At 40.0% G+C, this 26,415-nt stretch overlaps 1 protein-coding gene across 1 annotated transcript; it reads right to left on the bottom strand.

Annotated features, from left to right (window-relative positions):
- Positions 1-1,305: 1,305 nt before the first annotated feature.
- LOC139410824 (pituitary homeobox 3) lies at positions 1,306-24,805 on the bottom strand. Its single transcript, XM_071156368.1, has 4 exons — positions 24,515-24,805; positions 9,978-10,104; positions 4,727-4,932; positions 1,306-2,781 (listed from the first exon to the last, which is right to left on the bottom strand). Exons 2-4 carry the CDS (start codon positions 10,084-10,086, stop codon positions 2,215-2,217), a joined length of 882 nt encoding a protein of 293 aa, XP_071012469.1. The 5' UTR covers positions 10,087-10,104; positions 24,515-24,805; the 3' UTR covers positions 1,306-2,214.
- Positions 24,806-26,415: the final 1,610 nt, after the last annotated feature.

Below are 26,415 nucleotides of genomic sequence, written 5' to 3'. Positions count from 1 at the left end.
TAGTGGGTAAAAGGAGATGTGGATTGCTTAATGCTAAGCTGTTGTTGACTGTAATTCAAGTGATATTGGACCCAAGGAAGTTGAAGTGACAGATAAATTATAACCTATTGATGTTGCTGGACTTCTTGACGCTGAAATGCATGCTTGAACTAAATGTGTTCATGATATGTGGGCCCTTGAAATATTTTACTGAACCATATAGGATACTGTCAGAGTACAAAAACAGTTATTCTATTCATTCCCTCTGTATTCTCAAAGGTAATCGTTATTACTTCAAGTTGTATGGATTTTTTTCCAGACAATGGCTTTGGACCATTGTGAATGTGTTCTCCTTGTGCTGGGCAGTATGAACAAATGGGAATGGGTTGTTTGTCCTCCAATGGGATATTGATTCTATGTGTTGTGTGGAGGGGGAGACCAAATACTGTGACTGCTCCACTTCACTCCACAGACAACTGTAGTCCCATGGACTGTCTTTTTGGACTGCTGGGAGAAGAGACAGATTTATACACACAGTGTTGTGTTTTTGAAAAGGTTCATAAAGAACTACACATATAGTTGCAATGTTAAAATAATTGTTTCCTTGTTCTAAGATTTGATAACTCCATTGCTTTATGCCTGCACGTTTGAGAGCCTGATGTCTAACATTGTAGATATTAACTAGTAGTAAGTAACTAAATAGTAAGCCTAAGCAGAAACGAACAACTAAAATGTGAAAATGTAATTGCTGTAAAAGGCAGCTTTGCCACAAGCTGGGCGTCCCAGGCTCAGCCGACAGTCCCCTTGGTGAGTCCGCAGGGACTCCTCCTGAAGGCTTACATAATGTTGGCACCGGCCTCAGAGATCTAAGGCACGGCCCCAAGAATTCCTCCTGTTACGTTTAGGTCAAACGTATCATTAACCAGGCAGCAGGAACATCTATATCTCTCCATCTCTCTTCAGTCCCCACGTCCTCTGTTGCATAACGTTGCCAGGGATGTGAGACAGCGTTTCCATGGCGTTGACGCTTGTTCAAGGGGACTTGTTTATCACTCAGTCTAATGTCATAGAACACAGTGGAGGCTGCTGAGGGGAGGACGGCTCATAATAATGGCTGGAACGGAGCAAATGGAATGGCATCAAACACATGGAAACCATGTGTTTGTATTTGATACCATTCCACTCCACTCCATCCATTACCACGAGCCCGTCCTCCTCAATTAAGGTGCATCCAACCTCCTCTGATAGAACATAGATGAAGTCATGCAGTACCTGTAAGGAAAACTGGTGACTTTCTTTCAATAGTACTCACTTTCAGCCCATGTGTTGTTCATAAAAACACATCATTTTTATTATGTTAATGAGACAAAGCAGGCTACACCAGGAAAAAAGGCTTGTTTTATAACAACTGCACTCTTACATACATTTTTACAGTCATGGACTCCCTTTTTATAACACCACACAAATCTATATATTCAATGGCTTTTTTAGACTTTTCTTTAAAAAGGTTCTGATTTTGGATATTATTTCTTCTGTTTGAGACTACGTTGTGCTAGCTCCTCTCTCCTTTCTGTTCTGACCTTTGACACCTGATCTTCTGAGGGGATTGGAATTCATAACAAAATTACAATTCCTAAAGGAGGTACTCATAGTACATCAACCTAGGGTCTGCTCTTGAAGGACATGCTTTTCTCATCTCCAAAGTACTACGTTTCATGGATAGTTTTGTCACATACAAAACAAAAAAAGTCCATTATATACATCCTCATATTGGAACCACAGGTCATTTTCCCGTGATGGTGGCAAGCGTCACAATGATTTCATGTTTGGCCAAGATGTTGACCACCAGTGCAGTTGAAGCATCCAGGTTTTCTTCATTTTAAATTCACTCGAGTCATGCAGTCCCAAAAAAATGATATTGGATTAAACTTAGAAATCCTTTTTGACAGTTGGTCGGTTCAGCGACAAAGTCTCAGCGTATTTGAGAGAGTTCTTTGAAGCGTGGTGGTCCATCAGGGGATTTTCTTCTAACTGTTAAAGCTTATTCCTGTTGTGTAGCATCAGTTAGACAAACAGCGTCTTGTTAACTAGTCCATGGTGATGATGATGTGTGCAGTTAACTCTGATTCACTGATGGAGCATAGCAGGGACCGGGAGGAGGAGAGGGAGAGGGGGGCAGTGGGTCTGAGAGGTTGGGGGGTACAGGGCAGGCTGGGTGGGAGTGGGTACATGTCTTCATACCGGCCGGTCCACTGCGTACTGGCAAGGGCTTAGGTTGGAGACTGTGTTTTGCACGGCTGGGTAGGCAAAGTTGGCGTGCTGCTTGGCCTTCAGTCGGAGGCTGGCCAGGCTGGAGTTGCAGGTGTCTCTGTACATGTAAGGACTTGCGGTGGAGGCATAAGGGCAGGTGGCGGCGGTGACCGCCACCGAGTTCAGCGTGGAGCTATTGAGGTTGCCCAGGTTGCCCAGGTTGTTGAGGCCCGAGCCGGGCACCCCGGCCACCGCCGAGGGCACCATGGAGGAGGCCATGTTCATGGAGGGGATAGAGCTGGGGGAGGAGAACATGGGCTGGGAGGACAAGGGGCTTACATTCATGGAGTTGAAGAAGGGGAAGCTCTTGGCTGACAGAGGACTGCTGGCCAGACTCTTGGTGGCCCAGTTGTTGTATGAGTAGCCAGAGTACATGTCATCATAGGGCTGCATTAGTCCATTGAACTGGGCACCGAAACCGTTTTTACACAGCTCAGCCTGTTGGTTCCTCTCCCTCTTCCTCCATTTGGCACGGCGGTTCTTAAACCATACCTGAGGGAGAAGGTCAGAAAAGGGAAAAAAGGAAAATAGATATGGGCTTTTCTTTTCAGCCTAATCTGAGGTGGTAAAAATTGTTCTGAAACACAATAACATTTTGGTTTGCAATGGCTGACTATGATTTCTTTCAAATAGTTTAGGCAAGATTCAGTATACTGTAGCTGCAGACTTTTTAAAAGAAAGAAAAATAATCTGGGAAACTAAGTTGAAGTGTATAATCAAACAGTCATATTAGCCATGGTTTATTAAAACAAATTATTCACTTATTTGAATTATGAGCTCCCAGTGAAAGAAATGTCAAGCTGGAGCGGTCTTCACATTTTGTAATTTTAAGGTCCTATTTTTGGAGGGTATAAAACGGATTAAAGTTTTAATGGCAAATCTAAAATGAAGGTACTTAATTCAGTTCCCAATTGGGGAAATATGAATTTGTCCCTGAGCGTTCATTTTGTGGTGGAACTTTCTCTTTATTCTCATAAAGACTTCAAAACTAATTGAGAAGCAAAATACCTTTATTATAAGAATCCAATACAAAAATGATATAAACGGACTGTGTAAAGTTAAAAATCTAATTGTATTAATCAAAATAATATTATTCACATTTTAGTTATTCTAATAAAAATTATTAAAAAGCCACCAACACTTCTGCGGCTAACTCATCTCACTCCCTTCCTCATCTAATACTGCTGTGCCAGGCATACAGTATCTAATCCAAACCCCTAGTCTGTGTCTGCCAGCCGGGAGAACAGGCATCTGTTGTGATAGTAATAGAATGCTCTGGACTATTGAATGTGTGGGTACAGTGTATATAGCAGTGAGTCTTCCATGGCACCCATTGACAGTAGGGGAAATCCCGCTGTTGAGGAAGATTTCTCTCTCCTTTAAACATGACTCTGGGGAAATGTTGTTTAGGTGTTCATGGAAACATCTGAAAGTCAAATGGTTGGATGGGGGGGGGGGTTGTGGCAAACCTTACCTCACTTCCCTAAAACTGTCAAATGACTGACACGATCAGACACTCTCCGTAACCTAAGTACCCACGTTCATTGCTTACGACTCTGCTAAAATCTATTTATCAGAATTCGGACAAGCTCTGACATATTTAATATTATACATTTAATTTTATACTACTGTGTTGGTTTAATTTGGTCTGAGCTGTATTGATATTATTAGAATCCAGTCTCCTTGGACTCCGGACTCTCTGTACTGTAAATATACATGTGCAGTAGCAATTAGAGTTTTATTAAGCACATTGTATGCAGCTATGTACTGTACATACATATTTGTAGGCAAGGAAGTAGCCAGCATGGATATAGAGGGAGAGCAAGTGGTTTGTTATTCAAACATTTATTACAAACGCATTCTGTGTTAAATGCCATAAATCAAGATGACAGGAGAAGTATTCTGTATATGCAGGGGGAATATGTGTCCATGTGGGATTAGCAGGGAACAAGTGGGGTCCTGCTAGACATTAGGACGTGTGTGGTCTGTTGTTCTTTCAAAATAACAACCAAGACTGTGTGCTATGTGACCTTTAATCTAGCCAACATGAATTTGATCCATTACTAGGCAGGAAGGCAATGATTGTATTGTCATCCATCAAAATGTGAGCCCACCTGCTCCATACTGGTGGTGACCAAACCTCTGGGCTTGAGGGGACATTTCAGGGTCAGGAGCAGATCGACACACTTCTGAGCTTTGTAACATGTGAAGCCTAGTTTTAGGTTGTTGAAGTCAAATTGCAACATATTTAAATCTCTGCTTAGTTAGGTAAATTTGTCATATTTTAGATATGTACCCTCAGGTGCCTTTTACCTTCCGAATTATGTTGAAATTATATGTTGAGTCCCACAAATGTATTGTTGAATAACACCTAAACCCTAAGGAAAGTGGGTTTGGATTATTTCACTGGCTCAGTAGTGATTCTGTGGGGACTCACCCTAACTCGTGCCTCTGTGAGGTTGGTCCACACGGCAATCTCCTCCCGTGTGCTCATGTCGGGGTAGCGGTTCCTCTGAAAGGTGGCCTCCAGCTCCTGAAGCTGCTGGCTGGTGAAGTGGGTCCTCTGCCTGCGCTGCTTCTTCTTCAGAGAGCCGTCCTCTGCATTCGACTCATCTGTCTGGTTCTGGTGGGACTTCTCTGTGTCTGGGAGGCAATAACATGGATCAGTAGTTATAATCAGAACAAAATGTGGGCCCAATACATAGCAAATCCTCATTTTGTATCGCATCAAAACTATATACATTTGTTTACAATACCTCCAGACTTGCTCAAACATGTTTTTGAAAAATTGCATATTTCCATTCCCATCCAATATCAAGTATTTTGCACAAGAGCAGCAATTGTCTCCAGAGTGAGGTGTCTTCCCATTAAAAAGTGATCACACTTTCCACTGTCCTCTTTTATTTTAAATTAATTAAAATAATGGACATTTTATCCCATGCTATTTGAAAAATAATGTGTTGACATATTTTCAAATAATATGGCAATTGTTTATAGTTTACACCTACTGTATTAGATTTGTGCAGTTCTGTTTGGAATATTTCAAGATTCATTGACTGTATGCATTCTCTTCTCAGAGTTGTCAAAAACAGATCAATAATTTAAATTGGCCCTGAAACCCATCTGGCACTAACACCAGAACCAAACAGACATGTTTTGTCTGCCCGTGATCCTTTCTCTCTTCATCTGAGTTCCGCAATTTGAGGACCCCACGGAAAGAGTGAAATTAGTTGGCTAACTAATCCCAGGGATCAGGCTTTTGTTACCGGGCAGGTTTCGGACTGTTTGGCAAGGGTTTATCTCTCTGAGAGCAGTAAGAAATAATCAGCAGGGTTTAAAAGACTCTGCAGCGCCACTGGCAAAACCAATAGGACCAGACTTTTGCTGCTATCTACCAGTAAACTGACACTGGTTAAGCCATCACTTAGGCCAAAAACCATTTTCCATCCCATGTCACAATCCAGGAGATAGGGCATATAGTATATATATATATATGCCTTCTACTAAACATTTGTACACCACCATCAATATTAGCCCATGTGCTATAGGTGTGTGTAGTGTAGCCAATTGATTTTTATAAACTGGGTGGTTCGAGCCCTGAATGCTGATTGGCTGACAGCCGTGGTATATCCGACCGTATACCACAGGTATGACAAAACATATATTTTTACTTATAGAATGTATGTGTGTGTGTGTGTGTGTTTGTCAAATATACCCTGCAGATTTTGGGACAGCAACGTATTGGGTCAGACTGCTAGTCAGTCAGCCAGCCAATAAACAAACCAACCAACTAACAGTCAGTCCTTCTTAATGCCCACCACCACTTGCACAACTGATGAGATGTTTGAGAATGTCTGAAGCCTTGTGGATTTATCAACGCCAAGCACACTGCCAGACACAGTTGTTTGGCAATTCAATCTGAATTTAAAAGCTTAATCCCTAGGGCAGGCGAAAAAGCACCAATGTAGCAGCATACTGTGTTATGCAAATGCATGCACACATGCTTTGAAATGCATGCATGCTTTGAAATGCATGCATACATACCCACAAATGCTTGTGTATGACATATATTATAGGCTATTGCCTCTCTAGGCTTTGCATTATGCACTAAGGCCCCAGCAATCTGAGGCATATTCTAATCACTAGGAGTGTCCTTGAGAATTGAGAGGCTTTGTTTTGACTAACTATACATTTGTGAAATACATTTTAAAATTCCCAGCTACGCAATCAAAAATTGTCTGAATAAAATATGTCTATTGTAACTAAGCCTCTAGATCTATACTGTACATTTACAGTATGTTTTTGTCATTTATAGAAGTTTAACTCATTTTGAAACTTCAGATGTCACTTGAGTGAGTGTGCTAATGCCCATGTGCCATTTGTCATTTATTAAGGCCTAATTTAATAAAAATCACCAATATGTATTACATTTCTGCATTTAGTGGATACACAGGTTAGGGTTCTCATAATATGTATCCAGAAGGATATACATGGTTATTTGTTCAGTGCAAGCCTATATATTTTTTATAAACTGGATTCCCATGACGGTGGACACCTGGATCTCAACTCTGAAATATTAAGGTGTCTTCAGAAAGAATTCACACCCGTTGACCTTTTTCCACATTTTGTTGTGTTACAAATTAAATGGATTTAATTGTCATTCTTTGTCAACAATCTACACCAAATACTCTGTAAAGTAAAAATGGAAGAACAATTCTAACATTTGGAAAACATTAATGAAAAGTGTAACCCTAATATATCTTGATTACGTAGATAAGTATTCAATCTCCTGAGTCAATACATGTTAGCATCACCTTTGGCAGAGATTAGAGCTTTGAGTCTTTCTGGGTAAATTTCTAAGAGCTTTCCACACCTGGATTGTGCAACATTTGCCCATTATTACTTTTCAAAATTATTCAAGCTCTGTCAAATTAGTTGTTGATCATTGCTAGCCATTTTCAAGTCTTGACATAGATTTTCAAGCTGATTTAAGTCCAAACTGTAACTAGGCCACTCAGAAACATTCAATGTTGTCTTGGTAAGCAATTCCAGTGTATATTTGGCCTTGTGTTTAGGTTTTTGTCCTGCTGAAAGGTGAATTTGTCTCCCAGTGTCTGTTGGAAAGCAGACTGAACCAGGTTTTCCTCTAGGACTTTGCCTGTTCTTAGCTCTATTCCATTTATTTTTATCAACAACAAAAAACTCCCTAGTCCTTGCTGATGAAAAGCATACCCATAACATGATGCAGCTACCACTATTCTTGAAAATATGGAGAGAGGTACTCAGTGATGTGTTGTGTTGGATTTGCCCCAAACATAACACTTTGTATTCAGGACAAAAAGTTAATTGCTTTGACAAATTTTCATTATTACTTTATTGCCTTGTTGCAAACAGGATGGATGTTTAGATTTTTTTTATTCTGTACAGGCATTCTTATTTTCACTCTGTCAGTTAGGTTTTTAATTTTTAATTTCTTATTTAACCTTTATTTTACTAGGCAAGTCAGTTAAGAACAAATTCTTATTTACGGCCGACTCCGGCCAAACCCTAACCGGGGCGACACTGGGCCAATTGTGCGCCGCCCAATGGGACTCCCAATCACGGCCAGTAGTGATACAGCCTGGAATCAATCCAGGGTCTGTAGTGATGCCTCTAGCACTGAGATGCCGTGCCTTAGACCGCTGCACCACTCGGGAGCCTATAGGTTAGCATTGTGGAGTAACTCCAATGTTGTTGAGCCATCCTCAGTTTTCTCTTATCACAGCCATTCAACTCTAACTGTTTTAAAGTCACTATTGGCCTCATGGTGAAATCCCTGAGCGGTTTCCTTCCTCTGCAGCAACTGATTTAAGAAGGACGCCTGTATCTTTGTAATGACTGGGTGTATTTATACACCCTCAAAAGTGTAATAAATATCTTCACCATACTCAAAGGGATATTCAACGTCTGATGTTTTTTAATTTCTACCCATTTACCAATAGGTGCCCTTCTTTTCGTGGCATTGGAAAACCTCCCTGGCCTTTGTGGTTGAATATGTGTTTGAAATGCACTGCTCAACTGAGGGATCTTACAGATAATATTATGTCTCGAGTACAGAGATGAGGTAGTCATTAAAAAATCATGTTAAACACTATTATTGCACACAGAGTCTATACAACTTATGTGACTTGTTAAGCACATTTTTACTCCTTGCCTTAACAAAGGGGTTGAATACTTATTGACTCGAGACGTTTAAGCTTTTCATATTTTATTAATTTGTAAATATTTCTAAAAACATAATTCCACTTTGACATTAAGGGGTATTGTGTTTAGATCAGTGACTCAAAAATGTAATTTAATCCGTTTTAAAATCAGGATGTAACACAACAACAAAAAACTGTCAAGGGGTGTGAATACTTTCTGAAGATACTATCATATTTTAGAGGTGAGGCCCAGGTGTCCACCATCATGGGGATCCAGTTTACTTAAAAAAATATAGGCCTACACTGAACAAATAACCATGTATATCCTTCTGGATACATATTGAGAACCCGAACCCTAACCTGAAATGGACATTGAAAAACAAACTCATTGTTCAACTTTATTAACTATGCCAATATCACAAGAAATAACAATGAATGGTTTATTTGTCAATACCTAATTTCAACTAGATACAACTTTTCTAGAATGAATATTCCATAGTCAGTGAACAATACAAGTAAGGTACAGTACATTCGACATATTGCCTCTTGATATTTGGCCCCCACACACCTCGTTATCTTGATGGTTTTAGTGCGTAATCCGTGGTTCATTTACAGTATATGCGGGTTCTCCTAAATCCCTGCACTCACTCAGGACCGTCCATTTCGGAGTAAGTTTACATTAGTCACACTAATGGAGTCTGTTGCAGACCCTGGATCCACAGAGATTTCATCTATTAGACCGCACGGGTATCACAAATATTAGCTTTTTCTCTCTGTCAAATGCCTAATTTGTTATAAATTGGCATGCAGGCGGTTGAAATGCAGAGGCAGATATTTAGCTTTCAAGCCTGAGCAATCGTAGTTGCTCGGGATATTATTGTATGTCTAGGCCTATGACATTCGGCTTTATTCCGTTCATCACGCACAGATATGTATTAGCTTGTTTTTTAGGTTTCAATTGAGAGTTATTAATAGACCTACAGCATATCGGCGTTTAAAGACACGCACACGACAAAATGCCAAAAAGCGTAAGGGGTCCATGCCAAATGTTTACAATAGCTTCCATTAAAGTCTATAGTCGCTGCAGTTAATAACTCTTGCTTTATAAAAGCCAAACGAGAAGAATAAACTTGCAACTTGGGTTCATTAAGGAAAATAACAATTATATAATGTGAATCATAGGAATATGCGCTATAGATCTACAAAATAATAGCAAGCCAATTAATATTATGGTTTAATTGATATCCACACAATCACGCACATTAAAGGCGACAATGAATAGCCTAATAGCTATTGCAAGCTAGAAATTCGTCCTGATATTATTATTATTATTATAGCCTATTAGGACATTATAATTCCCATTATTATTATCAAATTATTCGATTGGTTTAGACCCACATGCATGAACATATATGCCTATTCTTCATCCAATGTCAGTCTGAGGACTATTTATCGGTCAAACACTCCTGTGGACAAAGCATTTGCAAGGTAAACGTGGAAACTGACCGCTGTTGTCTTGGCCTTTGCATCCCTGATCATGTTGAGGCGTCCCAGAGTCTGAAAGCGATAGCGCTGGGCTACGGGCTTCACTGTCTGTCAGAAGGTTAAAATCCATAACCTCGGCCGCCAGGCTCTGCAAAAGGAAGGCAATACATTTCAATATTAGTCAATATGGCAAAATAATACAAGTATCCTCATAAGTTTAGACCTCCAACCGAATTGGCATGACAAATAAATAACAACAATAGAAAACAACATCAGAAAGATCAATTAATGACAACAATAATTAAGTTAATAATAATTTAATAATACGCCTGGATATGTAATATAAGAAATATCAGTTCTGACATTTCCATATCAACACAAATTAACGAGTGAATCTGCTGTCTATGAATTTCACAATTCTCTTAACTTTTTAAAATGTGACAAACTGTTAGTGCTAATGATAGGCTATAGGCCTACTGAGCAGGCTTTATAATATTCTCATATTTTGATAACATTCAGGTTGCTGATTGACTTTATTTATATTTTATTTTATTTATTTAACCTTTATGTATCGAATTAAAGGACATGAAACGGTCCATCTGTGACATAACTATTTAATTACATGTAGGCCTGTATTCCGTGGTAATTACTACGAATGTGTTCTGTTAGTTCTATTTTTGTTCCTTTGCAGTTATGTAGTTAAAATATATGGTGACCGTTCAGACCTAAATAGCAACCTCGTGAGGGAGACTGATACGTAATATAGTCTAAAATAACAGGTCGTTTATTTATACAAGCGCAGTTAACACCTTGAAGATATGGGGACACAATCACTCCCTCAAAGCTTCTTGAGATTTATGATGTCGTGGCTGGGTTTAACGACGGGGTAGGTTCCAATCCACTTAGCCGCCTCTCAACTCGTTTATGGGCACTCCCAAAATGGGAGCTGCACCTAACGTGCATGGTTCATACCAAATAAAATTAAATGTTCAAAACAAATTGTATTTGTGAAATGGGCCGAATACAACATTTGAATACTTTACCGTGAAATGCTTACTTATTTCCCAACAATGCAGAATGAAAAAGTAAGAAAAATTATGTATGTATGTACATGTAGGTAGGGATAAAAGAGTCTAGGCAATAAGGTAGATAATAAACAGAGTAGCAGCAGCATATGTGAAGAGTGTGTGTGTGACATCAATATATATGTGTGTGTGTGGGCATATGTAGTGTGTGTGTGTGTGTGTGTGTGTGTGTGTGTGTGTGTGTGTGTGTGTGTGTGTGTGTGTGTGTGTGTGTGTGTGTGTGTGTGTGTGTGTGTTGTTGTGTGTGTTGTGTGTTGTGTGTGTGTGTGTGTGTGTGTGTGTGTGTGTGTGTGTGTGTGTGTGTGTGTGTGTGTGTGTGTGTGTGTGTGTGTGTGTGTGTTGGAGTGACAGTGTAGTACAGTATGTGTGAGTGAGTAGAGTCCAGTGAGTGTGCACAGGGGTAAATGCAAATAGTCTAGGTAGCCATTTGATTAACTGCTGAGCTGTTTTACGGCTTGGTATTAGAAGCTGTTCAGGAGCGTTTTGGTCCCATACTTGGTGCTCCAGTACTGCTTGCCGTGTGGTAGCAGAGAGAACACTCTATAACTTGGGAGGGTGGAGTCATTAACAATTTTTAGGGCCTTCCTCTGACACCGCCTGGTATAGAGGTCCTGTATGGCAGGGAGATCGGCCCGAGTGATGAACTGGACTCACTACCCTCTGTAACGCCTTGCGGTCGGATTCCAGGCAGTTGCCATTCCAAGAAGTGATGCAGCCAGTCAAGAAACTCTCAATGGTGCAGTTGTAGAACTTTCTGAGGATCTGAGGGCCCATGCCAAATCTTTTCGGCGGCATCGATTTTAGTGTGTCAAGAACTGCAACGCTGCTGGGTTTTTCATACTCAACAGTTTCCCATGTGTATCAAGAATGGTCTAACACCCAAAGAACATACAGCCAACTTGATCAATTGTGGGAAGCATTGGAGTCAACATGGGCCAGCATCCCTGTGGAACACTTGACACATTGTAGAGTCCATGACCTGGCAATTTGAGGCTATTCTAAGGGCAAAAGGGGGTGCAACTTAATATTATGAAGGTATTCCTAATGATTTGTACACTCAGTGTATATATATAAATATATATATATATATATATAGAGAGAGAGAGAGAGAGTGTATATACAGTTGAAGTCGGAAGTTTACATACCCTTAGGTTGGAGTCATTAAAACTCATTTTTCAACCACTCCACAAATTTCTTGTTAAGAAACTATAGTTTTGGCAAGTCGGTTAGGACATCTACTTTGTTTATGACACAAGTAATTATTCCAACAATTTTTTACAGACAGATTATTTCACTTATAATGCACTGTATCACAATTCCAGTGGGTCAGAAGTTTACATACTAAGTTGACTGTGCCTTTAAACAGCTTGGAAAATTCCAGAAAATTATGTCATGGCTTTAGAAGCTTCTGATAGGCTAATTGACATAATTTGAGTCAATTGGAGGTGTACCTGTGGATGTATTTCAAGGCCTACCTTCAAACTCAGCGCCTCTTTGCTTGACATCATGGGAAAATCAAAAGAAATCAGCCAAGACCTCTGAAAAAATATTGTAGACCTCCACAAGTCTGGTTCATCCTTGGGAGCAATTTCCAAATGTCTGAAGGTACCACGTTCATCTGTACAAACAATAGTATGCAACTATAAACACCATGGGTCCACGCAGCCGGCATACCGCTCAGAAAGGAGACGCGTTCTGTCTCCTAGAGATGAACGTACTTTGGTACGAAAAGTGCAAATCAATCCCAGAATATCGACATAACCTGAAAGGCAACTCAGCAAGGAAGAAGACACTGCTCCAAAACCACCATAAAAAAGCCAGACTACGGTTTGCAACTGCACATGGGGACAAAGATCATACTTTTTGGAGAAATGTCCTCTGGTCTGATGAAACAAAAATAGAACTGTTTGGCCATAATGACAGTCGTTATGCTTGGAGGAACAAGGGGGAGGCTTGCAAACCGAAGAACACCATCTCAACCATGAAGCACGGAGGTGGCAGCATCATGTTGTGGGGGTGCTTTGCTGCAGGAGGGACTGGTGCACTTCACAAAATAGATGGCATCATGAGGATGGAAAATTATGTGGATATATTGAAGCAACATCTCAAGACATCAGTCAGGCTTGGTCGCAAATGGGTCTTCCAAATGGACAATGACCCCAAGCATACTTCCAAAGTTGTGGCAAAATGGCTTAAGGACAACAAAGTCAAGGTATTGGAGAGGCCATTGCAAAGCCTTAACCTTAATCTCATAGAAAATTTGTTGGCAGAACTGAAAAAGCGTGCGCAAGCAAGGCCTACAATCCTGACTCAGTTACACCAGCTCTGTTATGAGGAATGGGCCAAAATTCACCCAACTTATTGTGGGAAGCTTGTGGAAGGCTACCAGAAACGTTTGACCCAAGTTAAACAATTTAAAGGCAATGATACCAAATACGAATTGAGTGTATGTAAACTTCTGACCCACTGGGAATGTGATGAAAGAAATAAAAGCTGAAATAAATCATTCTCTCTACTATTATTCTGATATTTCACATTCTTAAAATAAAGTGGTGATCCTAACTGACCCAAGACAGGGAATTTTACTAGGATTAAAATGTCAGGAATTGTGATAAACTGAGTTTTTCTGTAGTCAGACCCTTAACTCATTACTCTGTTGAAGCACATTTGGCAGCAGTTACAGCCTTGAATCTTCTAGGGTATGATGCTGCAAGCTTGGCACACCTGTATTTGGGGAGTTTCTCCCATTCCTCCAGACGTGACGCTTGGCATTCAGGCCAAATAGTTAAATCTTGGTTTCACCAGACCAGAGAATCTTGTTTCTCATGGTCTGAGGGTCCTTTAGGTGCCTTTTGACAAACTCCAAGCGGGCTCTCATGTGCCTTTTACTGGAGAGTGGCTTCTGTCTAGCCACTCTACCATAAAGACCTGATTGGTGCAGTGATGCAGAAATGGTTGTCCTTCTGGAAGGTTCTCCCAACTCCACAAAGGAACTCTGGAGCTCTGTCAGAGTGACTGTCGGGTTCTTGGTCACCTCCCTGACCAAGGCCCTTCTCCCCCGATTGCTCAATTTGGCATAATTTAAGAATTATGAAGACCACTGTGTTCTTGGAGACCTTCAATGCTGCAGAAATGTTTTGGTACACTTCTCCAGATCTGTGCCTTGACACAATCCTGTCTCAGAGCTCTACGGACAATTCCTTTGACCTCATGGCTTGGTTTTTGCTTTGACATGCGCTGTCAACTGTGGGACCTTAAATAGACAGGAGTGTGCCTTTCCAAATCATGTCCAATCAATTAAATTTACCACAGATGGACTCCAATCAATTTGTAGAAACATGTCCAGAATGACCAATAGAAACAGGATGCACCTGAGCTCAATTGAGTCTCATAGCAAATGGTCTAAATACTTATGTAAATGTCTAAAAACCTTTTTTCTCTTGTTCATTATGGGGTATTGTGTGTAGATTGATGAGTAAAACTATCTATTTAATCCATTTTAGAATAAGGATGTAAAGTAACAAAATGTGGAAAAAACCAAGGGGTCTGAATACTTTCTGAATGCACTGTATATATACACTAAAAGGTCAAAAGTATGTGGACACATGCTCGTCGAACATCTCATTCCAAAATCATGGGAATTAATATGGAGTTGGTCCCCCCTTTGCAGCTAGAACAGCCTCCATTCTTCTGGGAAGGCTATCCATGTTAGAACATTGCTTATGTGACTTGCTTCCCATCAGTGCATTAGTGAGGTCGGGCAATGATGTTGGGTGATTAGGCCTGGCTCGCAGTCTGTGTTCCAATTCATTCTAAAGTTGTTCAGTGAGGTTGAGGTCATGGCTCTGTGCAGTCCAGCCAAATTCTTCCAGACCGATCTCAACAAACCATTTGTGTATGGACCTTGCTTTGGGCACAGGGGAATTGTCATGCTGAAACAGGAAAGGGCCTTTCTCAAACTGCTGCCACAAAGTTGGAAGCACAGAATTGTCTAGAATGTCATTGAATGCTGTAGCGTTAAGATTTTCCTTCACTGGAACTAAGGGGCCTAGCCCGAACAATGAAAAACAGCCCCAGACCATTATTCCTTCTCCACCAAACTTTACAGTTGGCACTAGGCTTTCGGGCAGGTAGCGTTCTCCTGGCATTCGCCGAACCCAAATTCGTCCGTCGGACTGCCAGATGGTGGAGCATGATTCATCACTCCAGAGAAGGTATTTCCACTGCTCCAGAGTCTAATGGAGGCTAACTTTACAACACTCCAGCCGACGCTTGGCATTGCGTATGGTGATCTTAGGCTTGTGTGTGGCAGCTCGGCCATGAAAACCCATTTTATGAAGCTCCCGACAAACAGTTATTGTGCAGACGTTGCTTCAAGAGGCAGTTTGGAACTTGGTAGTGAGTGTTGCAACCGAGGAGAGGCGATTTTTATGCTCTACGCGCTCTATGCTCTATGCTCTTCAACACTCGGTGGCCCCGTTCTGTGAGCTTGTGAGGCCTACCACTTCGTCCTAGACATTTCCACTTCAAAATAACAGCACTTACTGTTGACAGGGGCAGCTCTAGCAGGGCAGAAATTTGCCGAACTGACTAGTTGAAAAGGTGGCATCCTATTACAGTGCCAAGTTGAAAGTCACTGAGCTCTTCAGTAAGGCCATTCTACTGCCAATGTTTGTCTACGGAGATTGCATGGCTGTGTGCTCAATTTTATGTGGTTGATATAGCCAAATTTGAAGGGTTGTCCACATTGTAGAATACTATGAAATAATAAATATGGAATCATGTAGTAACCAGAAAAGTGTTAAACAAATCAAAATATATTTTATGTTTGAGAGTCTTCAAAGTAGCCACCTTTTGCGTTGATGACAGCTTTGCACACTCTTGGCATTCTCTCAACCAAATTCATGACCTAGTCACATGCAATGCATTTAAATGAATAGGTGTGCCTTGTTAAAAGTGAATTTGTAGTATTTCTTTCCTTAATGCATTTGAGCCAATCAGTTGTATTGTGACAAGGTAGGGTCGTATAAGATAGCCCTATTTGGTAAAAGACCAAGTCCATATTATGACAAGAACAGCTTAAATAAGCAAAGAGAAACAACATTCCATCATTACTTTAAGACATGAAGGTCAGTCAATCCGGTCATGAGGACCGCCACAGGAAAGGAAGACCCAAAGTTACCTCTGCTACAGAGGATACGTTCATTAGAGTTAACTGCACCTCAGACTCTGTAAATGCTTCACAGAGTTCAAGTAACAGACAACTCAACATCAGTTGTTCAGAGGAGACTGCGTAAATCAGGCCTTCATTGCTGCAAAGAAACCACTACTAAAGGACACCAATAAGAAGAGGAGACTTGCTTGGGCCAAGAAACACGAGCAATGGACATTAGACTGGTGGAAATTTGTCCTTTGGTCTGATGAGTCCAAATGTGTGATTTTTGGTTCCAACCGCCGTGTCTTTGCAGAGTAGGTGAACAGATGATCTCCGCATGTGTGGTTCCCACCATGAAGCATGGAGGAGGTGGTGTGATGGTGTGGGGGTGCTTTGCTGGTGACACTGTCTGGGATGTATTTTTCAATTCAAGGCACACTTAACCAGTATGGCTACAACAGTATTCTGCAGTGATACGCCCTCCCATCTGGTTTGCGCTTAGTGGGACTATCATTTGTTTTTCAACGGGACAATGACCCAACACACCTCCAGGCTGTGTAAGGGCTATTTGACCAAGAAGGAGTGTGATGGAGTGCTGCATCAGATGACCTGGCCTCCACAATCACCAGACCTCAACCCAATTGAGATGGTTTGGGATGAGTTTTGGACCGCAGAGTGAAGGAAAAGCAGCCAACAAGTGGTCAGCATATGTGGGAACTCCTTCAAGAGTGTTGGAAAAGCATTACAGGTGAAGCTGGTTGAGACAATGCCAAGAGTGTACAAATCTTTCATCAAGGTAAAGGTTGGTTACTATGAAGGATCTCAACAAAAAAAAAAAAAAGTTTACTACATGATTCCATATGTGTTATTTCATAGTTTTGATGTCTTCACTGTTATTCTACAATGTAGAAAATAGTAAAAATAAAGAAATACCCTTGAATGAGTAGTTGTGTCCAAACTTTTGACTGGTACTGTATATATATATATACAGTGAGGCAAAAAGGTATTTAGTCAGCCACCAATTGTGCAAGTTCTCCCACTTAAAAAGATGAGAGAGGCCTGTCATCATAGGTACACTTCAACTATGACAGACAAAATGAGAAAAAAAAATCCAGAAAATCACATTGTAGGATTTTTAATGAATTTATTTGCAAATTATGGTGGAAAATAAGTATTTGGTCACCTACAAACAAGCAAGATTTCTGGCTCTCACAGACCTGTAACTTCTTCTTTAAGAGGCTCCTCTGCCCTCCACCTGTTACCTGTATTAATGGCACCTGTTTGAACTTGTTATCAGTATAAAAGACACCTGTCCACAACCTCAAACAGTCACACTCCAAACTCCACTATGGCAAAGGACCAAAGACCAAAGACCAAAGAGCTGTCAAAGGACACCAGAAACAGAATTGTAGACCTGCACCAGGCTGGGAAGACTGAATCTGCAATAGGTAAGCAGCTTGGTTTGAAGAAATCAACTGTGGGAGCAATTATTAGGAAATGGAAGACATACAAGACCACTGATAATCTCCCTCGATCTGGGGCTCCACGCAAGATCTCACCCCGTGGGGTCAAAATGATCACAAGAACGGTGTGCAAAAATCCCAGAACCACACGGGGGGACCTAGTGAATGAACTGCAGAAAGCTGGGACCAAAGTAACAAAGCCTACCATCAGTAACACACTACGCCGCCAGGGACTCAAATAATGCAGTGCCAGACATGTCCCCCTGCTTAAACCCATCTGAAGTTTGCTAGAGAGCATTTGGATGATCCAGAAGAAGATTGGGAGAATGTCATATGGTCAGATGAAACCAAAATATAACTTTTTGGTAAAAACTCAACTCGTCGTGTTTGGAGGACAAAGAATGCTGAGTTCCATCCAAAGAACACTATACCTACTGTGAAGCATGTGGGTGGAAACATCATGCTTTGGAGCTGTTTTTCAGCAAAGGGACCAGGACGACTGATCCGTGTAAAGGAAAGAATGAATGGGGCCATGTATCGTGAGATTTTGAGTGAAAACCTCCTTCCATCAGCAAGGGCATTGAAGATGAAACGTGGCTGGGTCTTTCAGAATGACAATTATCCCAAACACATCGCCCGGGCAACGAAGGAGTGGCTTCGTAAGAAGCATTTCAAGGTCCTGGAGTGGCCTAGCCAGTCTCCAGATCTCAACCCCATAGAAAATCTTTGGAGGGAGTTGAAAGTCCATGTTTCCCAGCAACAGCCCCAAAACATTACTGCTCTAGAGGAGATCTGCATGGAGGAATGGGCCAAAATACCAGCAACAGTGTGTGAAAACCTTGTGAAGACTTACAGAAAACGTTTGACCTCTGTCATTGCCAACAAAGGGTATATAACAAAGTATTGAGATAAACTTTTGTTATTGACCAAATACTTATTTTCCACCATAATTTGCAAATAAATTCATTAAAAATCCTACAATTTGATTTTCTGGATTTTTTTTCTCATTTTGTCTGTCATAGTTGAAGTGTACCTATGATGAACATTACAGGCCTCTCTCATCTTTTTAAGTGGGAGAACTTGCACAATTGGTGGCTGACTAAATACTTTTTTTGCCCCACTGTATATATATACACATTATAACAGCAGTATAATTGGTCTTTGCCTTGTACCAAAATTATTGCGGTAACACTGCCATAAGTGCCATAAGGGACTGTGTGAGTGTATGTGTTTAAATCAACATTTTCATGCAAATCTCTGTCACTCTATAAGTCCCTCTGTGGCTGTGGACCCTTTCACTCCTCTGGTGTGTCTCTGTGAACTATGATGTGAACGAGTCACATGGTGGCCCATAGTGGCTTAACATTGAATCTCACTCACTTGAGCTGAATACTTACTGGGGAGACTTGCATATTTCCCAGTCATTTTCATTCAAGTACTCTACTGGTTAGGGGCTCTGATCTGATCAACCAACTTGCTGACCATCATCATTTGCAGACTAACTTGATGGAGAGCTCGTTGTCAGTTTGAAAGGTAAACTCAATTAGTCCTCAAACTGAGCCACCACATCAAGCAAACACTGGCTGTACTTCCGTTTCCCCTTCTTTTCATTTCTTCAGAACATTCCTGACAGCCCTCTGCTCATCGATGTGAATGCCTCTGCCCTTGACATCTCAGGAGAAGGCCTACATGATGAAACCTCATCTCCATACAGATAAGCCTAACAAAAATATTTGTATTCCACTTCAAAAGTTTAAAGAACTGCACGGATAAAACTAAGTGTTTATGATATGTCGTGTTGGTCGAGACTTTAAGATTGGAATTCACCGTGACAGAAAAAGAAAGTGAGTCCAACAAAAAATATACACTTACAATCCCATCTGTTCAAGCATGTTTAAAGTTGCCATGCATCATGATTTTTGAAGTTAGAAATGACAATCAGATTATTTTAAAAAGTACCGGTTGGATATCAAATATAAAGCTTGATGTTGTTTGGTACAAGTAGACAATGATAAATACATACTCATGCCAATGCAGTTCTCTCCTCAATTTGTCAGAATCTTTATTCCCATGTGTATTATACTCAAACTATTACACCATCACCCTTAGACTCCCACATGACATCCATGACTTATAAATGTAACACTGCAGGAAAGCTTTTGAAGAGTAATGACCAGGTAAGCCCATATCCAATCACAGTGAGGGAAACTGGGAGACACAGGAGGCAGTGTTGTGATCATGTCCGTATTGCTCGAATACAGGTTAGAATGATACATGTGAAAAGTGCCGTGCAAAAGCTGATAAATAGATGTTTATCCTTCACAAATTATAAAGCATTTAGGAATATATTATTCTGTGGTGTTAGTATCTTTCCCAGTGGCGTTGTTCTGCCCCTGAAGGAGAGAAGGGAGATGGAGGATAAGGTCAATTCTCACAGAGAGATTGCTTTCCAAAATGTACTGCTTCTGTGTTGAGGCTAGCTATATTGCTAATGAGGTTCTGATATGGTTTTGTGGGCTAAAGTTGACTTGCAGGTCTAATGGTATTTCAGTTGATTGTACTTTACAACCAGACTAAAATGATATAAAAGATTATGCTGAAATCAATACAATTACTTGTCAAAGGTCAGTAATCAAATATATTTCTTGGTTTTGATTCTCTATTGTGTAAGCTTGTTGAAATTAAATGTAAAGTTGTTGAAATCAAAAGGCAATATGTGCCTTATAGGACATATCTGTTTCGTCTACAATAAAGTCCTAAACTGAAAAATAACCCAGTCTCATTGCAAATCAACCCATAGCAAAACTCAGAGAATAGTTGCCTGACAGAGAGCAACAGGTGCTGTCCTTTGCTTTGTGTGTAGGGCTATGCCACCAGAGAATAACAGTATTTTGGTCAGAAATATGAATATGACACAGTCAGACACATATCCACTTTGACAGTGATGTATGGGACCGTGTCAGAGCAGTGCTGAGAGAGGCTGGGATGTTTGGCAGGGAGTGCGGTAACGCTCGCCCGTCATTTTGCCTAGAACAAGGTGTCGGTGTCCCCTTCAGAGCCGCGACATTATTATATTTCATATTCCAAATCAAGTCCCTTCCCTAGAATTAGATAAGGCCAACAACCCATCATGGGTCTAACAAGGACACATTGATAAAATGGACCCTATGCTTTTATGAATTTCAAGAGACACTGAATGGAATGTCCCGAGTTCACCCCAGATTTGCAATAATGTTGTGTTATTTAGTGCATGTGCATTCATATATAAAGGTTATCCTTAGTCATAACCTAATGACTATAGGTGCAATGTCCTATATGTTTATAGGGTATGTTATGATGATGACTTAATTAATACCAATTCATTTCGTTCATTGTTATCTGCTGATATTTGACAACATCTGTCACAATATCAATCAATTGCTTCCCCTAACATCTCTGAAAATGTAACATTTTCCCTATGGTGGCCCCTTTCATTTATCATAGAAATGTGCATAAATGTGTAGGCCTACAGTTGAGAATGTATCCTTTCCTAAAAGTTCAATCAGAGATGCCTGATTAGGTTGTCAAAAGGCATGCACTCTATTTCAATCCATGAATGACTCATAATTAAGACATATTGTATATAACCAATTGTTCACCCATTGAAATAAGTGAAGTCAATCTAGTCACTAAATGTGTACAATTGTAATAATACATGTATTATAATAGGAATAATTACAACAAATCATGATACTATTCATAGTCAGATTATAAATCATTATTTTTTTCTTGTTCAATAGTCTACAAAAAGGCCTACTTATGTTGATATAGCTGTTGGCTATACCAGATACTTGGTCGTAACCTGACATGCTGAAATGTTACAGGCAAATTGTTTGTCTGACAAACATAACCCATAGCGATTGACTGTGTAACCTTGGTAGTTCAACAACTTTATTAGAATTACTGTGATGTTTTCTAAGGACTTGCTCTCGTGCTCGTGCGCCATGCATTGTTAAATTAGGAGCAGTGCACCACCACTCTCACCATCCACATTCAAACTCTGTGTCCCTCTGTTTTCTGTCTCCACAATACGCTTTAAGAGCATAACACATTGCTGTAAGCACAGATGGAAGTGCACGTTCACTCATATGAACTGAATGAAGTTGAACTCGTGTTCAACTCTTCTGCGCAAATCAACATAAGTAGGAGTTGATGCGAGATGGGGTCTCTAGTTTGCACAAGCAGAGCGCTTTGCATAAGCAGTAGCCTATACGAAATCAGTCTCATTAAAATATACATCTGATAATAAAAAAAATGGAAGCAGAAATCCTCTCATTTTTCAGGAGATTGCTGGTTCCATCTGTTGTTACGGCAGAGGCAGACTGCTTACATTTCCACGGACTTGGGCATTAGCCTTGGAATTATTCATAAACGCGTTGAGAATTAATTCCTTGGATTAAGACTTGATTAAGATGTGTGTCACTTTGCTGTCTGAGAACATATTAAGGGCCTTCTCGAGGAGGCGGCAGATGGAATTTCGGCCCAATGTTTGTAGATGTTAATTTCTCCCCTCCTAACATTCATTTGCATATTACTGGGAGTGGCAAAGCATGAACTCGCATTTCTCAATGTCCCAAGTTATTTTCGGAGCAATTTATTCGATGTTATGTCCATTTTATTATTATTATCATTATTAGGCTATTAAATTTTGTATTTATCAGAACATTTTAAACATGCGCAAATATGTTTTATTACAGGGTGCCACTGAAATTACTGAGCTGGTAGGCCATGTGAATAACTTTATAGCTTTGTCTGGACGTTCAGATTCACTATAAATTGTTCAATTAATAAACAGAAAGCAATCTGAAAAAGGAGCAATTAAAAATATAAATTGTCCTATATCTACATTTTGAGTGAAATGTATAGTGCTAAATCTAGAGGTAGCTTACAAGTAGTCTACTATACAGGGACAATTCGACAATATCAACATTTAATAATGGGCCTATAAGAAATAACTGTTCGGCTAATTGTCATAGCTTGATGGCTGAGGCTCATAGCATGATCACATTTTACATTATCAAAATTATAATGACCGAGAATCATAGGTTATTTGGAAGACAAGGTTCCTCCCTAAATTATAGGCCTATCCCTTGTCTCATTTTAATTCGACATTATCCCAAGATTTGACGTTGAATTAACAGAATAGGCTACGCCAAAATGTTTCGTTCCAACAACTCAGTGGTTTTAATTTCAAAACCGTGTGATTCCTTAGCCTAATACAAATGTATGTTTTATAATACACAAATGATCACATCTAATATTATCTTGATATTTAACTTCACATGTGATGTGGAACACGTGTCAGACTGAAAACTACAAAATAACATGCAATAAAAAATGAAATGGCCTAAATAATCGATTCTTAATAAGTTATAATGGTTTGCCATTTGACCTCTTAAAATCGAAAAAATTGATTGACACTTGTTGTTCAACGTTGTAGGATACTACTGAAATATTTTTTTTCTTATTCCCACAGAATAAATATGAAAAAACCAATTTATATACCACTTTTAAAATACCCTGTATAGGCCTACCATACAGAATAGGCCAAGCTGTGTAAGACACGTTGCAATCAAATCAATTAAATAAATTATGATTGTCATTCAAATTTCTGCATGACATATATCTAAAGAATTGTTCAATTAGTGTAAACATATTAGGCTATAGTGTTAGAATGAATTAGTATAGTTGAATTCGTAATAACCTATATCCTTTTAAGGCCTATGTTTTCCATGACGAAAAATGCCACAAATATGGACCCAGCAAAGGATTGTTAGCCTATATGAAACAATAGCAATGATTTATACTTAAATATATGCTTGAAAACAAACCATGTTCAGGGATGATTGAACGCACGCATGTTTGTATGGAGAGAGTTCCGAGGCTTAGACGCGGGAGGGTAGAGGGGGCGCAGCTCTGCCTTTCTTTCTGAGGTCTCTTGTCGCTCGGGAGCACCTGCCACCTATCAATTTCGGGTAGATCCCCAAAAATGTTTGACCTCTGAAATAGTCTCACAGAGAGCGCCCCCCATGCAAGACAAAATCATACTAGTTGCATTTCGAAAGAGTTTATAATTTGGACATACAATGGGAAAAACGTGTTAGCATGTATATCAATTCTGATATATTAAAGGCTAGTAAACAAATATATTTATTTAGCTTTAGAAAGATGGAAACAGACTTATTTTTCAACTGAATTAAAGCAAATTTACGTTTCACAAGAGGAGCATATGCAAGGTTAAAAAACGTTTAGCCGTTTACCTACTAAGAAATTAATCAAGGCCAATATTAGAGATCATTTTAGATACATTGTGGTCTACAATTTCAGTGTTATTGTCAAGGTATACAGGCTAGGTCTAATAGATGTATGTTTCATTCAGATAAGGTTTTGCATTATGGCTATGGTTATAGTAACAGAGTGCACTCTTATATGGAACCTAACTCTGAGTTTGTAGGGCCAGATGTGACACATCATCATCATCATTAATAATGAAGTAAACTTTTAACATGAATCGATTTATTTTACCCTGGTGAATAAAAGTTTAGCCACGCAGTTACCTAAATCATGTTCACGGACTTACCGAGTATCCTAAACCTTTGGTCAATAACTTTAGAGTTATATGCTGGTAAGGTTTGAGTTTGTGAGGTGGCAGTTTCAGACTAGCAACACTACTACAACAATGTATAGGCTACGTTATTGATTGATAGTTCAAACAAGGGCAATCTACTCATTTGCTTGCCTACTGCACATGCTGTCATAACAGACACAACCACGACATTTGGAGTTGTACTGGGAGACTATCCTACTTGCACTTACATGAAATCCCGGTCTGGTTAAATTAATCCCCCGAAAAGGCAAGCTTGATGTGGGTTAATGGTTGTCCGAATGAGATGTTGCTGACATGAAGAAAGTTCCTCTGTTTGTAAAGTAAAAAATCGTCAGTTTCCCTCTTTCAATGCTGTCAGACATGAAGGCAGTCGAAGAGTGAAGGCTTGATCCCCATACAGCGGGGGACTGACTTTATGCTAAATATCTTGTGCGACAGGTCCACTACAGAAAGGACTGCCCACTTCACCGCTTTTACTTGCCCGGTACCAACTCCACAGTGCGCGCTCGGGCGCAAGCAACCCGCACACACACACATACGCACGCACATACACGCACACACACACACTCTCTCGCTCTCCCTTTCTCTCTCTCGCTCTTTCCCTCTCTCTCCCTCTCTCTCTCTCCCCCTCTATCTTGCAGCCATGCACTCTCACATAAATGCGACCTCTCCCCGCCACTTTTCTCTGTATTCTCGGCTTGCGTAGCTTTTCGCTTCGTTTTGTCCAGGTGATATCGAGCTGAGTCAAAGTAGCCAATTATTTGATTGTATTTCAATTTCATCATTACGACAAACGCATGGCGACAAATACTTTAGAATAACGAAGTTTCTTTCTTGGATGTATCATTATTGATATGTGAATAAGGCTATAACGTGACAGCTTCGTGTAGGTTAAACAGGTATTGAGGGTTTTTCAACCTTCCACGCACGAAGGAACGCTCCGTGCCATAGGGAGGAGGGGAGAGAACATGGACTAAAATAATATTTGGTACCCATGTGCATTAATAGTAACAACTAATCTTTTTTAATTCCCCAAAAATCCAGATAAACAGCTTTCCCCTATCTGTGATTAAGTAATTCATTGATGATGCAAATGATGAAGTTTGCCAATGCATTTTAATTCAAATTTAGGATATCCAATATGGAAGTTCCAGAATAAGATGATCCGCCAAACAACACCCATGCACTCCCTGTTGACATTGTGTGCATTGAACCCACTGCTGACAAATTCTTCCTGCACAGAAAATTCTCCAGTGTCAAATCAACACTGAGTGTGTTAAATTGAACACTGTCCCAGTGTCTATATGGGCCACATTTGTCAGTGTTAAATTAACACTGCGATTAGTGTAAAGCCTTATTTGCATATTTCCTTGTCCTTCCCTTCGAGTGAATTGTACAGTTACTACCCATGATTGTATTTGTTAGTGACAGAGACATGGTTGTTGCATTCATTAATTTCTAGCCCTGTGGCCTTCACCAAGTGAGATCCTAAGTGAATATGGTATCATTAAAATTCAATGATTTTAAGACAATACCATAGATATTCCACAAGGCCTTATTTTGAGGGCCTAGTTTTACCCTAATACAGTGGCCTGAAACTCATGGTTTACATTCCACATCAGACCTGCAAGTCACATTATGCTGGCTTGCAAAGGGATGTGAAATTCCTATTGGAATCCAGCCAGAGTGGGGATATCCAACATTTATAGTTTCTATTCACCCGCAATCTACATTCAGAATGACTGCCAGGGTTGGGGAGACTATAGATTACCTAAAGCATGTAAACTGGAACAACAATTTCAGTAACCAGTGCAATAAGTCCAAGAAACAGATTGGATTAGTTTAGAAAATCTGTTATTTATATTTGAGTAGCACAAGATTAATTAACCAATCAAATATATGCAAAAACAAAGATATTGAAACAAACAATTCTAAAAATCAAGCTGCAATAGAACATTATGGGAAATATGATAATGATGGGCCTGGCTTTGGTTCAACTCTGGTTATTAACACCAACACTGGGGTTATTTTACACCACTGAGTGTTCATTTAACTCTTACAAAGTTAATTGAACTCCTGAATGAAAACTAGAAATGTTAAACTGAAAAAT

This window comes from Oncorhynchus clarkii, chromosome 1, assembly GCF_045791955.1.
Source record: "Oncorhynchus clarkii lewisi isolate Uvic-CL-2024 chromosome 1, UVic_Ocla_1.0, whole genome shotgun sequence".
Lineage (NCBI taxonomy): Eukaryota > Metazoa > Chordata > Actinopteri > Salmoniformes > Salmonidae > Oncorhynchus > Oncorhynchus clarkii.
The sequence above is the reverse complement of the archived record's forward strand: the minus strand, read 5'-3'. Positions and strand labels throughout refer to the sequence as shown.